The sequence below is a fragment of the Anguilla anguilla genome, chromosome 4, assembly GCF_013347855.1.
Source record: "Anguilla anguilla isolate fAngAng1 chromosome 4, fAngAng1.pri, whole genome shotgun sequence".
Lineage (NCBI taxonomy): Eukaryota > Metazoa > Chordata > Actinopteri > Anguilliformes > Anguillidae > Anguilla > Anguilla anguilla.
In genome coordinates, this window is record NC_049204.1 from 4,714,297 (window position 1) to 4,729,296 (window position 15,000).

Consider the following 15,000-nt stretch of genomic DNA (forward strand, 5'->3'; position numbering starts at 1 on the left):
GCGTTGCCTGGGGAACACTGCTGTACCGCCGCGTTGCCTAGGGAACACAGCTGTACCGCCGCGTTGCCTAGGGAACACAGCTGTACCGCCGCGTTGCCTAGGGAACACAGCTGTACCGCCGCGTTGCCTGGGGAACACTGCTGTATCGCCATAGGGAACTGTTATCCCCTGCAGATGGCAATGCGTTGCTGATCACACACTGCATCACTGAGCACACCTGAGGCTGATTTTCAGAGGAAGAGGGCTAAGGCTGTGTGTGTGTGTGTGTGTAGGCGCGCGCGTGCCCAGCTCCCCACACACACACACACACACACACACACACATACACGTGCGTGAGTGTGCACAGTTCTGTGTGAGCATTTGTCAAACTGTGCTGTGGAATTCTGAGTTCTCAGCTCTGACGTGTTTGGCTGCTGTCATCCAGGCAATGTCGGTTTTTCATAACACTCTCCAAAAAAGAAAAATAAGTTAATTCCAGTCAGTGATCTCGGTGTATAAAATTATCTTGGTGGTCTTAATTTAGGGTGTGAATGTCAGCACAAGCTTGTTAATTTATCTAGGGGCTTAGAGAATAACTGACTGGTGAAAATGAAAATTAAAGAAACTGCTTTCTACAGTATGCGCTGGCTGAAACACAGCAGGGATGTGATGAGAGGTTATCTGTCTCTCTCTCTTCAGACACAACCCGACCAAAGCGTGACTATGAGGTGGACGCCAGGGACTACCATTTTGTGGTGTCGCGCGAGCAGATGGAGAAGGACATCCAGGATCACAGGTTCATCGAGGCCGGGCAGTACAACAACCATCTGTACGGCACCAGCGTCCAATCGGTGCGCGAGGTGTCGGAGAAGGTCAGTGTCCTTCACGCCCCAGGCCTGAACTCCGCTCCAGGTTTTCATGGTTTCTTCTCAGTCAGGAGCAGGTGTAGGGAGGTGTCGGAGAAGGTCAGTGTCCTTCACGGCGTAGCGACACGAATCCTCCACGCTCCAGGCCCGAACTCCGCTCCAGGTTTTCGTGGTTTCTTTCCAGTCAGCAGCCAGTATAGGCCTTGGAGACACAAAGGTGTGCGGAGTCTTTAGCCAATCAATGAGTGAAGAGTTATGAGTTGAATTGTGCGCTTAAAGTGCATGAACACACCAGAAAACCAGCAGTCACGACTGGAGATTGAGATCCCTGATTCACTGTCTCCAGATACTTGGCTTTTGCCATCCAACAGTTTTCTAAACCGTAAGAGCCAAGTTTCCCATGCTGTATTACAGCAGAGAACAGGCATTCCCACAGTAGTGTCCCTGCTCATGACCCTTTACACACTTTTTAGAAGATACGCGGAATTGGGAGTGTGTCCCCTTCAGCGGGAGAGAGAATTAACTTCTGACGTCACGGGACAGACAGACAGACAGTCGGCTGCACCTGAAGTATCCGTGGTCGTTTCCCCAGAGTTCGCGGTTCACCAGTGCAAATGATTCTGACGTTTTTTCTGCGTTTACAGTTAGTTGCTGTGGCTGAGCTGTGCTTCTCTCTGCTCGTGGCGTCTCTCACCTGAGTGTTTGTCTCCCCCTACAGGGCAAGCACTGCATTCTGGATGTGTCTGGAAACGCCATCAAGAGGCTCCAAATCGCTCATCTGCACCCTATCGCTATCTTCATCAAACCAAAATCCGTGGAAAATATTCTGTAAGTAGAAAAAAATAAATAAATAAATTTTAAAAAATATATATGAATAAGCTGTTTTGTTTTGCATGTATTTTAAGTATTCAAACAAATTCTCTTCCCTTAACCGACATCAAGAGCTTCCAGCGAGGCTTGTGTTCACACGTTGGCATCACTGTTTTAGAGCTGAGCGCAACCTCGCGCAGTACGATGGCCCACTGCAGTTTATCTAGCCTGGCGTGTGCGTGTGTGTGTGTGTGCGTGTGTGTGTGTTTTAATAAATAACATCGAATGATTGCTGCATTTACTTCTGGCAGCCATGTTTGCTCTCGGAGTGCAGTCTTTTCAGAAATCGGACGTTTGTTTAATTTAAAAAAAGCTTCACGGCAGGATTGCTGACTCACCTGTCCTCCTTTCTTCAGAGAGATGAATAAGAGGCTGACGGAGGAACAGGGCAGGAAAACCTTCGACAGAGCCATGAAGCTGGAGCAGGAGTTCACTGAGCACTTCACCGGTCAGTCCCCCTTCCCGCGTTTTACGCTTGTGTGTCCAAGACTTCCATTCCATACAGTCCATTTACTTCCTGTTTTACAGAGTGCAGGAGATAGATGTTCTGACACACTAAAACAGGAGGTTTTACAGAATGCAGGAGATGGATGGTCTGGTGCACTGTAAAACAGGAGATAGATGTTCTGACACACTAAAACAGGAGGTTTTACAGAGTGCAGGAGATGGATGTTCTGACACACTAAAACAGGAGGTTTTACAGAGTGCAGGAGATGGATGTTCTGATGCATTGTAAAACAGGAGATAGATGTTCTGACACTAAAACAGGAGGTTTTACAGAGTGCAGGAGATGGATGTTCTGATGCACTGTAAAACAGGAGATAGATGTTCTGATGCACTGTAAAACAGGAGATGGATGTTCTGATGCACTGTAAAACAGGAGATAGATGTTCTGACGCACTGTAACACAGGAGATAGATGTTCTGACACACTGTAACACAGGAGATAGATGTTCTGACGCACTGTAAAACAGGAGATAGATGTTCTGACGCACTGTAAAACAGGAGATAGATGTTCTGACGCACTGTAAAACAGGAGATAGATGTTCTGACACTGTAAAACAGTACATAGATGTTCTGACACTGTAAAACAGTACATAGATGTTCTGACGCACTGTAAAACAGGAGATAGATGTTCTGACGCACACTAAAACAGGAGATAGATGTTCTGACGCACTGTAAAACAGGAGATAGATGTTCTGACGCACTGTAAAACAGGAGGTTTTTCCACGACACAAACGCTCTTTGTCTGCGTTGCAGCTATCGTACTGGGGGACACCCTGGAGGAGCTCTACAGTCAAGTGAAGCAGATCATCGAGGAGCAGTCTGGGCCCTTTATATGGGTCCCGGCCAAAGAAAAATTGTGAAGACGCAGAAGCTCTAGCTTTTCTTTATTTGATTTTTTTAAATAATTATTAATTATTGTTATTATTGTTTGATTTCTTTTTTTTTCTTTTTTTTAACCAGCCTGGCCTGTTGTGTCTGACAGTGCTGGCTCCTCGCTCCAGGTGTTTGGGTGCACCTGCCCCTCGCTCCAGGTGTTTGGGTGCACCTGCCCCTCGCTCCAGGTGTTTGGGTGCACCTGCCCCTCGCTCCAGGTGTTTGGGTGCACCTGCCCCTCGCTCCAGGTGTTTGGGTGCACCTGCCCCTCGCTCCAGGTGTTTGGGTGCACCTGCCCCTCGCTCCAGGTGTTTGGGTGCACCTGCCCCTCCTGCCGTTACCTTTGAAGGTCGGGCCGTGGTCGTAGAATGGTTTCCATGGCAACCCGTTTCTGGTTCTTCAAGACTGGAGTTTAGACCTCCTGATTGGATCATTGATGATTTCCTTCGGAGGGGGGTGGAGGGGTTGGACTGGGGGGAGGCACTGCCTGACCAGCAACTATAAGGGGAATTTACGGTACAATTCCTTAATGTTTAAGGGAGGTGACTTTCTGCGAAAATAATAAATAAAATCTAGATGCATATATATATATATAATTTTATTATTTTTCATTACAGTGGAAGGAAATGCAGTCATGTGCATATTGGTTCATTAAAAACATGAAGCAAAACTTTGCACGTCATAGCTTTAACAGCATGTTTTGATTAATATATTTTTTCTGTCAAGCTTTTGTTTTTCTTTAATTTGCCGTTCCTTTTTTTTGTTTGTTTGTTTGTTTGTTTGGTTTTTTGGGAAGGCCTGTGTCTGAATTGCAGTTATCATAGCCTTGTTTTAATTTTACCGTACTGTTCCATGCGTATTTCCAAAACCCCAACAATCTGTTCACATCTGTCTGCCATTTTGTTTTTGATTTTTTGCACTAAATAGCTGCACGAGTACAAGATGGCGTGAGGCGTTTGTTAGAGTGGTCCTCTGACACGTACAGTAAGCAGCACCCCATGATTAAAAACCGCTTTTCTCTCCGTGATCACCGGCTATTTTTCTTATCTTTTGGTGCTTCTGAGAATTCATTAAATGCAAACACAGCGATGAAATGGAGTGGCTGTTTTTCAAAAACCGAGATGTCAGGCAGGCAGGGGGCAAAAAAACACTTGCGAAACTGAAACCGAAGGAATTTAATGTACACTGAGATTTTAACAGATATTTAACCCTCAGTAAACTGCCTATTTTCTTATAATAAAAAGTCTATATTGAACTTAAACTTAAACACTACAACTGTGGGAATTATTTTCTTTACATTGTCAGGCATATATAAATATAAATATATAGATATATAAATATAAATATGAATATATTTTTTCCTTTGCTCTTACCGTTACTTCCTTTGCCGTGTAAATTTCCTTTCTGAACGTTGAAACAGGAAAAGACCCATCCTAACAGACGAAGCCCAGGGGGTATGGGAATGCAGTATTTGGTATCAAGCAGTCGCAAAACAAGTAACCGTGGCAGCTAGTTCTCCTCTTACCTGGCCCTTCCATATGAATTCTCTGTGAGTTTTTTCATGTGATGTGCATGGTTTTTAAAGCAATAGTCTTTATTATATAAAAAATAAGTTTTAACTAAAAACGGGAAAAAAAAAAGATTATGAAAAAATGACTCTTGTGTTTCTCACCTGGGGTTTGTGAAATGTCATATCTAAAAGCCGTAGCTACGCCTGGGGTTGTATAGGCTTCTCTTGTGTGGACATTGGCCATTTGACTTGGTTCTGAACAGAAGCGCTGTTTTAATTACGAGCCTTTAGTCCTCCATCCACCAGAGGGAGCTCTGCCCGGTTCCCCCTGCTCGTCCTCATGTTCCTCGGAGATGATGATTGTTTTCTATGAGACTGCTTCGTTCTTTTATCACCTCACCCCACCGCTTTTGTTACTCATTTTTGGACTGGATTATGTAAATAGCCTGTCGGCCTGATTCATTCCATTTGTCTAAAGAGGAGAACTGCTAATAAAATCTTTCTCTTACAACGCAGGGTGACTGTGGATCTTCATTGGTTATGGGGGTTCCTTTATGGTAAATGGACTGCATTTATACAGCGCTTTTATCCAAAGTGCTTTACAATTGATGCCTCTCATTCACCCATTCACACACACACATACTCACCTTCACACACCAACGGTGAAAGGCTGCCATATGAGGTACCAGTCAACTTGCTGGGAGCAATTAGGGGTTAGGTGTCTTGCTCAGGGACACTTCGACACTCCCAGGGCGGGGGATCGAACCGGCAACCCTCCGACTGCCAGACGACCGCTCTTACCCCCTGAGCTATGCCGCCCCTTTATGCAAAATAGCGTCGTTTTGAAAATCAACATTTTTCTCATTTTGATGTGTGCAGTTGAGCTGAGGAACATTGAAAGCCTGCGGACTTTACCACGGAAGGTTTTGTTTAAATGGAATCGATATTGTGATTTTATTTTTGGGCATCTCTTTGGACGAAATGGAGCATTAGTTGTTAAATGCTTGCCGGAATGCTTTGTTGTTGACAATCGTTGAAACGTTTTGAAAGAGAGGGTCCAGACCCGGGGGATTTTTTTTTTTCACCCGAACACTTTTTTGGAAAATTTCACAGATTTTTTTTACGTTAACAGATTCAGGGCAAGGTGGGGATTTCTGAGGAATGTTTTGGGGGATGCATCATGCATCTGGCAACCTTGACAATATCCCCCCCGATGGTGTCACCTCATCATGTAAGGAACAGTAGAGCGTATCCCAATGCTTTGCCTCACACCACACATCAGCATATCGCTTCTGAATTGAAATATGTACTTTGCTACAAAAAAAAAAAAAAATCAGCATTTATGCTCTGAGTTGTGGATCCTCTAATGTGGCCCGTAGTGGTCCGTAGCGCTGCTGGTTTTCATTCTTCCCTTCTAATGCAGGGCTGATTTAGGCTCCAGTCACTGAGTGTGAGTGGGCTCCATAGTCGATCAGTAACAATCTAATTTTTAGGCCAAAAAGAAAACTACCCAGCATTACTGGCCTTGAGGGCCAGCTGTTCTGGGGTAAAGACCGTGATGTTGGGCTCGTCTGACTATTGTAGTGGTGTAGGCCATATAAAACCTGATATGAAGTCCGGAAATTATATGATTGCACCAACTAGGATTACCTGGTATCCGGAGGAAACTGCCGCAGCAGCCATATTGATAAACGACAGTATTATAAAATAAGGTTTTACTGTCAATTAAACATTGACCCCAGCACTGGTTTATTGTGAAAAACGGAAACACAACTTCTGTTATCACCCTATTTGCTTAAAGCAGCTGATAAAAAAAAAAGATGATGATGGCATTACTGGGCAAAAGATGAACTTGTTAAACTCTGGCGTTATGGAACAACACTAAAAACCCCATCCAAATTGATCTTGGGTTCTGGAAAGTCATTCATATTTGCATTGCAAATATCGTCGGGGCAGCGAAGTGAAATATGCAGTATGTCGAACTGTAGAAGGAAAAGGAACGCTGCCTAGACTTTAAAAATGTTTCAAAACTGAGAGGTGCTTACTGCAAGGGTGGGTTGAATTGGTTGTTGTTTCCGCAGAAGTCTACGGAAAACCACCCAAAATATGAGTGTTTAGAAGGTGGAGCACAACCAATGAAAGCCCCTCTGTGTGAGAGTGGCCTGTTCTGGAGGAAAGCCAAGGGGTTGGACGTGTCATTTTCAGGTGAGGGCCGTGTGGATCCTCACGAATTTCAGTGCAGAGAAGAAGAAGGAGGGAAAAAAAGAAAACTCAAAGCGCGAGCGGCGGCGAGAATTTATCGATACCTCATAAAATAGTACTACACACCCTGTGCTGAAAATGCTCGTTCGTTTGTTTTGAACTTTGGAACTAATAACGAGAATATCACTGATATAGACTGCACTGCAATATATAAAGGGCCGCGAGTCCTTGAACCCTGCTGTCACCATGGCCGTCTGGAGTCTAAGTTGTGTTCTGCTTGTGCTTCCAGCCTGTGAGTTTCTCCGTACCCTAACTCTTATAAAATTAATTATTATTGAATTCCTAAACCCTACGTTCGATTCGTCTGGTCCGAGTAACGCCCTGCGTTAATTCTTGAAACTAGTATAGACAGAATTTTATCAAAATTATTTACTTCCAATTTTAATGGGAGACCGTTTTTGTGTAACTTCGTATATGATTCAAGCGGGGCTTAAAATGCATCTAAATCGAATAATATTTTTAGAAAATATTAAGTATATCACTGCTGAGAGACTTAACATATTTTTAAAATAAAAGTTAGTTGCTTATAGCTGCCAGGTATTGGCTTCATGGATGCTTTTAAGTGATTTTGAGTGAATGCGCAACTGGGTATTAAATGTTAAAATGTCCTCTTAGTGTCCTGTGCTAGTGGAATAAGATGGTGCACAATCTCGGATCAAGAGAGGAACAAATGTACCGCCATGGCGAAGGCATTCTCGGACGCGGGTATCGGCCCTGGCTTACAGTGCGTCAGCGATACTTCAGTTATTGGATGCGCGCGGAAACTCACGGTGAGCTACGTGCGCGAGGCGCAAATGCAGCCGAAAAAATGTTCTAGGCTACTACGTGTCATAGAAAACTGGTTAAATGTATGGACTGAGGTCTGTCCATAGTAGCAGTGATGCGCGGTGTCTTTTGTGTAGTGTAGACCTGGCTAAAGTGGAGAAAATCCATATTAATCAGTGTAGATATTTGTTGGAATGGATGAATATGATTAATATTCAGGAATTCTTGAATGTCCTCGGTAAATGTACAGTAGTTCGAGTACAACGTGAAATAAATTATGCGGTGCTTGAAAAACAGAAACTATATATAAACTTTTATAAGGCTTTCAAGGATATTATGTAAACATTAAAACTATCTTAAAATATTTTGTGTCTGGGGCGAAATACTTGGGCAAGAATACTGATCTCAGTATGTACTGGTCATAAAGGTTTAGATTAGGTTTTTATCCATATCCTAGTGAGAAATGAGTGAACAACGTGTCTAGATTATCGGTGGTTGTAACGAGGTTGCAAATACACTTCACTCCTTATTAATATTAATATCTCTTTCTAGAGCAATCACGCGGACGCGTTTTCAATGAGCGCTAAAGACGTGTACACCGTCGGAAAGGACATCACCTTCAAAGTGGCTGCCGGAGAGTCTGACGCAAAGGGTACAGTTAACGACTTCATTTTAAAATGGCTGGTTCCGAATAATTTATTAAAACTCTTACATTCTTTTAACTCTGAATCCTTGTGGTGCGGGGGTGGGGGTGTGGTAAGGTATTATTTACAGTTTAAAAGTTCTTGTTTATTAATAACCGACTTTAATAAACATACCATTATATTGAAACGCATTCAGTCAAAAATAATCTTTTAGTGAAACAGTGGAGGGTAGTTGTCACCTACTGTAATGTTGTTATATTTGTATAATTTATTATTATTATTAGTAGTAGTAGTAGTAGTAGTAATAGTAGTATTAGTATTATAAGGTGCTGAACAGTTTTATTGTTCTCTGCACCACTGTGGAATGTGGGGGGGAGGGGGGGAGGAGGAAATAAGATTTTGCCACTGCAGGAACCAAACTGCTGTAAGAATTTGCTCACCTGTAAACGTTGCTTCCTGTGAGTGGGAAACGTTGCTTCCTGTGAGTGGGAAACGTTGCTTCCTGTGAGTGGGAAACGTTGCTTCCTGTGAGTGGGCGGGGCTACGAGGTCACCCGCCGGCGTTTCGCTCGGCGACTCTTGAATGTGCCGGCGGCGGTGCCGGTGCGGTTGTGGTCATTCATTCATTCATTCATTCATTCATTTATTCATTCGTTCGTTCGTTCGTTCCGCAGGCACCGCGACCACCTACCACGCGGTGGCGGTGGTGAAGAAGAGCAACTCGGCGATCAACATCGACAACCTGAAGGGGAAGCGGTCCTGCCACACCGGCAAGGCCCGCACGGCCGGCTGGGACATGCCCGTCGGCTACTTGATTGACAGCGGCCGGATGTCCGTCATGGGCTGTAACATCCCGCAAGGTGCGTTGCCGTGGCAACCTTTTTTTTTTTTTTACACGAGGTCCCGGGATACTGGTGTTAGCGGGGCAAGGCAATTGGCAGAAACTGCTTAGACTGAGGTTTGAACCCGTGCACCGCGGGGTTTGTGTGTTCTCCCCGTGTCCACCTGGGTCTCCTCCGGGTACTCCGGTTTCCTCCCACAGTCTAAAATTGCCCGTAGGTGTGAGTGAATGGTGAGTGAATGGTGGGTGTGCCCTGCGATAGATTGACAGATCTGAGTTACAGCTGGTTGTTATCTCACCGATCAGGAGATAAGATTAGCTGTTCCAGTGTGTGTGTGTGCTCTTGAACATGGGTGTCAAACTAACATTCTGTGGGCATTTGAGGTTTCCATTGGAAAAAAAAAACAACATTTAATGCCTTTTGAACAAGCTGTGTGGATTCGTTGGCTGATCACGGACTTAAACTTGCTTTCTCTGGCGGGACTTGCAAGTTGTACATTAAACAATGTTCATTAACATTGCATTGCCTGCATTTAGCGGACGCTCGTATCCAGAGTTTGAATGTCGATTGCAATGCGGATCGGGCACAAACTGAAAGGTTTGGCTCGGGAATTGAACTCGCAACCCTTTAGTTTACGAGGCCGCTTCCTTACCCGTCACGCACTGCTGCTGTGCCCCGCGCGGGGTCCCCGTTAAACACGTCGCCTTCCCCGTTCCTCAGGCGTGGCGGACTTCTTCTCGGCCAGCTGTGTCCCGGGGGCCCAGGCCGACCCCCCCTCCCTGTGCCAGCTGTGCGTCGGAGACGGCGCGGGACAGAACAAGTGTTCCGCCAGCGCCAGCGAGCGATATTACTCCTACGAGGGGGCCTTCAGGTAACGTGGGGGGGGGGGGGGGGGCGGGCGACGCTTCGACCCGAAAACCCGGGTCTTCTTCAGGACCATCTCAGGGGCCAGAAACACCCCCGTGTTAATTGATGACAGGCTCAGACTGTCAGCCTCAGGTGCAGACAGGTGTGTTCCAGTAACCTGGATCACCATGAAACAGTTCAGTACTATGTTACATGTGCCTCCTGCGCCACTTTCCTGTTTTGTAATTTGTATCATTACCTTGATGTTGTAGCTTGTCGTGCCTCCTAGTCTGACTTGGCAGAGGTTAGGTTAGAGAGTAATGTTTACTGTGTCAACTGGATTTAATGTGTTCATGGCTATGAATAACTTACATAATGAGTATTGTACCTTATCAGACCTATGTTCTGTAGTTGTTCCAGTGGCCTTATTTATGCACTTATTGTACATCGCTTTGGGTAATAGCATCTGGCAAAAAAATGTAATTTAATGTAATGGTGGATATTAATATTAATATAAATATTGTTGTCATAAACAAACCCAGGATTATAGAGCTGGTGAATAACGCAGTGAAGCTTAGAGCAGGTCGTTTGTCCTGTTGATCATTGTCATCTTTGCAGTTCCTGACTCCCATTTGATTATGTTGCTGCCATTTTAGCAGACACTCTTATCCAGAGCGACTTGCGCTACACTGCCGCCCGTGATGCTTTGTTTTTCACCGTGAGAGGGAGGGATTCGGTTCTCTCGTGGTGATTGGCTGAAATTCCCTGTCTTTTTTAGGTGCCTGGTGGAAGGGGCAGGGGACGTGGCCTTTGTGAAGCACACCACAGTCAAGGAGAACACCGACGGTAGGCGCTCTGTCTGACCCCGGGCACTTGGCATTCTCACTCTGGCGCCCCCTTGTGTTCCGGAGTGTATAACAACCCTTATTTCCCACCCTCCCCCGCCAAAAATAAAAAATAAAATTCAGGTAACAGCAAAGAACCGTGGGCCCTGAACCTGCTGTCGACGGACTACGAGCTGCTCTGCAGAGACGGGCGCAGGGCTCCGGTGACAGAGTTCGAGAATTGTAGCCTGGTTCGAGTCCCCGCCAGGGCGGTCGTGGCCCGCAGCGAGGTCGACAGCTACGTGGTCTACAACATGCTACACGAGGGAGTGGTGAGTCCCAGTCTCTGCCGCTCTCTCTCTCTCTCTCTCTCCGTGGTTGCTGTGGAGACGAGGTGTATTCTCCATAGATTCTTTAACTCAGGTTTTTGTGTTCCTACCTTGTCCGCCTTGATAATTAAGGACCTGTTATCTCAATGAGGAGGCTCCGGTTGATACCGCCTGTTTTTTTTTTTTTTGTGCTGTATTGTGATACAGAACGTCCGTTGTACTTGGTCACAACCCTTAATGCATTTTCAGAAGATGCATCAAGATCGGACTGTTCAGCGATAGAGAGGAAATTTTCAGTTTGGGAATGTGGAGGTTTTGCAGGGTCAGTGAAAATCAGCACTGTGAAAAGCTGACAGTGTAAAATTATGTTTTTTTTTTTTTATTCACAAGAAAACTCAGTGAACCAGGTCTGCCAGCAGAACTCAGAGACTGGTCTACTTTTCTGTAAAAAAACAAAAAAACAGGAAAACCGATTTGCCATGAGAAGTTTTCAGACCTGAGTGGAGTGTTTCTCCTGCTGTGTACATGTAGATGTCAGTGTTTGTTCATTAGCCGGCGAAAGTGTTTTGCCAGCTCTCTAGATTTCAAAGCACTGGCAGAACAGCCCTTGCCGTAATTTAACAATGACACTGCATCACTGGGATTGTAGTAAGTTGTAGTAACTACGTTTCGCCACTCTTCTCCCGCAGCTAAAATCCAAGTTCCCCATGTTTTCTTCTGCGGCGTATGGGGGCAAGGACCTGATGTTCAGCGACACGTCCGAAGCAATCATCCTCGTTGACATGGAGTACAAGCCGTGGATGGGTTTGAGGTACTACAACGCACTAAGAGCCACGGACTGCGCATCTGGTAAGGAACAGCACAGGAGCCCACTCCACTTAGGAGGATGTGGTTCATGGTGGCCCCATACTTTACTATATCTAACCTAACCCTAACCTTTCTTTACTGTGTCACATGACTTCGGGGAAATGAGTGTGGTCATGTGACACAGTGAGAGTAGTCACGTACTTTAACTTACGTACCCTAACCCTAGCCCTCCTTTACTGTCACATGACTTCAGTGAAATGAGTGTGGTCATGTGACACAGTGAAGGTAGCCATGTACTTACCTTACGTACCCTAACCCTAGCCCTCCTTTACTGTCACATGACTTCGGCGAAATGAGTGTGGTCATGTGACACAGTGAGAGTAGTCATGTACTTTACCTTATGTACCCTAACCCTAGCCCTCCTTTACTGTCACATGACTTCAGTGAAATGAGTGTGGTCATGTGACACAGTGAAGGTAGCCATGTACTTACCTTACGTACCCTAACCCTAGCCCTCCTTTACTGTCACATGACTTCAGTGAAATGAGTGTGGTCATGTGACACAGTGAGGGTAGTCACGTACTTTACCTTATGTACCCTAACCCTAGCCCTCCTTTACTGTCACATGACTTCAGTGAAATGAGTGTGGTCATGTGACACAGTGAGAGTAGTCACGTACTTTACCTTATGTACCCTAACCCTAGCCCTCCTTTACTGTCACATGACTTCAGTGAAATGAGTGTGGTCATGTGACACAGTGAAGGTAGTCACGTACTTTACCTTATGTACCCTAACCCTAGCCCTCCTTTACTGTCACATGACTTCAGTGAAATGAGTGTGGTCATGTGACACAGTGAGGGTAGTCACGTACTTTACCTTACGTACCCTAAACCTAGCCCTCCTTTACTGTCACATGACTTCAGTGAAATGAGTGTGGTCATGTGACACAGTGAAGGTAGCCATGTACTTACCTTACGTACCCTAACCCTAGCCCTCCTTTACTGTCACATGACTTTGGCGAAATGAGTGTGGTCATGTGACACAGTGAGAGTAGTCACGTACTTTACCTTACGTACCCTAACCCTAGCCCTCCTTTACTGTCACATGACTTCAGTGAAATGAGTGTGGTCATGTGACACAGTGAGAGTAGTCACGTACTTTACCTTATGTACCCTAACCCTAGCCCTCCTTTACTGTCACATGACTTCAGTGAAATGAGTGTGGTCATGTGACACAGTGAGAGTAGTCACGTACTTTACCTTACGTACCCTAACCCTAGCCCTCCTTTACTGTCACATGACTTCAGTGAAATGAGTGTGGTCATGTGACACAGTGAAGGTAGTCACGTACTTTACCTTATGTACCCTAACCCTAGCTCTCCTTTACTGTCACATGACTTCAGTGAAATGAGTGTGGTCATGTGACACAGTGAGGGTAGTCACGTACTTTACCTTACGTACCCTAACCCTAGCCCTCCTTTACTGTCACATGACTTCAGTGAAATGAGTGTGGTCATGTGACACAGTGAAGGTAGCCATGTACTTACCTTACCTGCCCTAACCCTAGCTGTCCTTAACCGTGTCACATGACTTCAGTGAAATGCGTGTGGTCATGTGACACAGGGAAGTTAGCCACGCCCTTTACCTGACCCGCCCTGTCCTTCCGTCACCGCACTACCAAACGGCCAGCAGTGGTTGTGATTGCGGGCTCGCTGTGTCGCCGCAGATACCCCAGAATTCCTGCGGTGGTGCGTGCTGTCCGACGCCGAGCAGAGGAAGTGCGTGGACATGGCGGACGCCTTCCACCAGAGGGCGCTGACTCCCAAGATTCAGTGTGTTTACGGGGACTCCATGGAGGAGTGCATGCAGAAAATACAGGTAAGGTCCTCCGGGGTCCTCACAGGGGCTGTATAATAGAGGGAGGGTAAAGCCCCCCCCCCAAAAAGAAAAAACACAGTCCTGAGGAACACTGTGACTTACAAACACTACACACACAGTACATGGAGATATACAAGAGCTGGAGACAGCTTCTGCTTCCCGGTTCCATGGGTTCCTATGGGAGCTGCTCATTGGCGCGTGAAGCCAGTTCATGGAGGGCGCCATCTTTGACTGAGGGGCTTTCTCGCACCAGAGCGTGCGTGTGCACAGGGTACCTAAACGTGAAGGGGTGAATGGGAATGTGGGGCTCACAAAAAAATCTCCGACCCCGGAGAGTAATTAGTTCAGCGTGAAGAAATTTTAGAATAAAAAAAAAAAAAACAAATAAATAAAAAATAACGTGAGTTTGAGTGACACATTTTTTCACCAATCAGAACAAGGAGGCTGATGCCATCACTCTGGATGGAGGCTTCATCTACACCGCAGGAAAAAAGTACGGCCTGGTACCTGCATCAGGAGAGAGCTACACAGGTGAGACCCCACTGATCTCCACATTACAACAGGAGAGAGCTACACAGGTGAGACCCCACTGATCTCCACATTACAGCAGAACACAGCTACACAGGTGAGACCCCACTGATCTCCACATTACAACAGGAGAGAGCTACACAGGTGAGACCCCACTGATCTCCACATTACAGCAGAACACAGCTACACAGGTGAGACCCCACTGATCTCCACATTACAGCCGAACACAGCTACACAGGTGAGACCCCACTGATCTCCACATTACAGCCGAACACAGCTACACCGGTGAGACCCCACTGATCTCCACATTACAGCAGAACACAGCTACACAGGTGAGACCCCACTGATCTCCACATTACAGCAGAACACAGCTACACAGGTGAGACCCCACTGATCCCCACATTACAGCAGAACACAGCTACACAGGTACTGATCTCCACATTACACTGATCTCCACATTACAGCCGAACACAGCTACACAGGTGAGACCCCACTGATCTCCATATTACAGCAGAACACAGCTACACAGGTGAGACCCCACTGATCTCCACATTACAGCAGAACACAGCTACACAGGTGAGACCCCACTGATCTCCACATTACAGCCGAACACAGCTACACAGGTGAGACCCCACTGATCCCCACATTACAGCAGAACACAGCTACACAGGTG

General features: G+C 46.0%; 2 protein-coding genes and 1 long non-coding RNA gene across 3 annotated transcripts in view; all 3 read left to right on the forward strand.

Moving 5' to 3' along the window:
- Positions 1 to 5,119, forward strand: part of dlg1 (discs, large homolog 1 (Drosophila)) — a 78,797-nt gene extending 73,678 nt beyond the window's left edge. Inside the window, 4 exon segments of the mRNA XM_035416126.1 lie at positions 679 to 851; positions 1,564 to 1,673; positions 2,072 to 2,163; positions 2,975 to 5,119. Coding sequence (XP_035272017.1) covers positions 679 to 851; positions 1,564 to 1,673; positions 2,072 to 2,163; positions 2,975 to 3,081 — 482 coding nt within the window. The 3' untranslated portion in view covers positions 3,082 to 5,119.
- Positions 2,172 to 2,475, forward strand: LOC118226474. Its single transcript, XR_004765045.1, has 2 exons — positions 2,172 to 2,361; positions 2,410 to 2,475. It is a non-coding gene; the product is annotated as an uncharacterized LOC118226474 (long non-coding RNA).
- Positions 5,120 to 6,821: 1,702 nt separating the features above from the next.
- meltf (melanotransferrin) overlaps positions 6,822 to 15,000 on the forward strand; it is a 16,431-nt gene continuing 8,252 nt past the window's right edge. The window contains exons 1-10 of the mRNA XM_035416127.1: positions 6,822 to 7,098; positions 7,482 to 7,636; positions 8,184 to 8,283; positions 8,949 to 9,134; positions 9,837 to 9,987; positions 10,741 to 10,808; positions 10,931 to 11,118; positions 11,805 to 11,964; positions 13,648 to 13,799; positions 14,234 to 14,330. Coding sequence (XP_035272018.1) covers positions 7,053 to 7,098; positions 7,482 to 7,636; positions 8,184 to 8,283; positions 8,949 to 9,134; positions 9,837 to 9,987; positions 10,741 to 10,808; positions 10,931 to 11,118; positions 11,805 to 11,964; positions 13,648 to 13,799; positions 14,234 to 14,330 — 1,303 coding nt within the window. The 5' untranslated portion in view covers positions 6,822 to 7,052. The remainder of the gene's footprint in view (positions 7,099 to 7,481; positions 7,637 to 8,183; positions 8,284 to 8,948; positions 9,135 to 9,836; positions 9,988 to 10,740; positions 10,809 to 10,930; positions 11,119 to 11,804; positions 11,965 to 13,647; positions 13,800 to 14,233; positions 14,331 to 15,000) is intronic.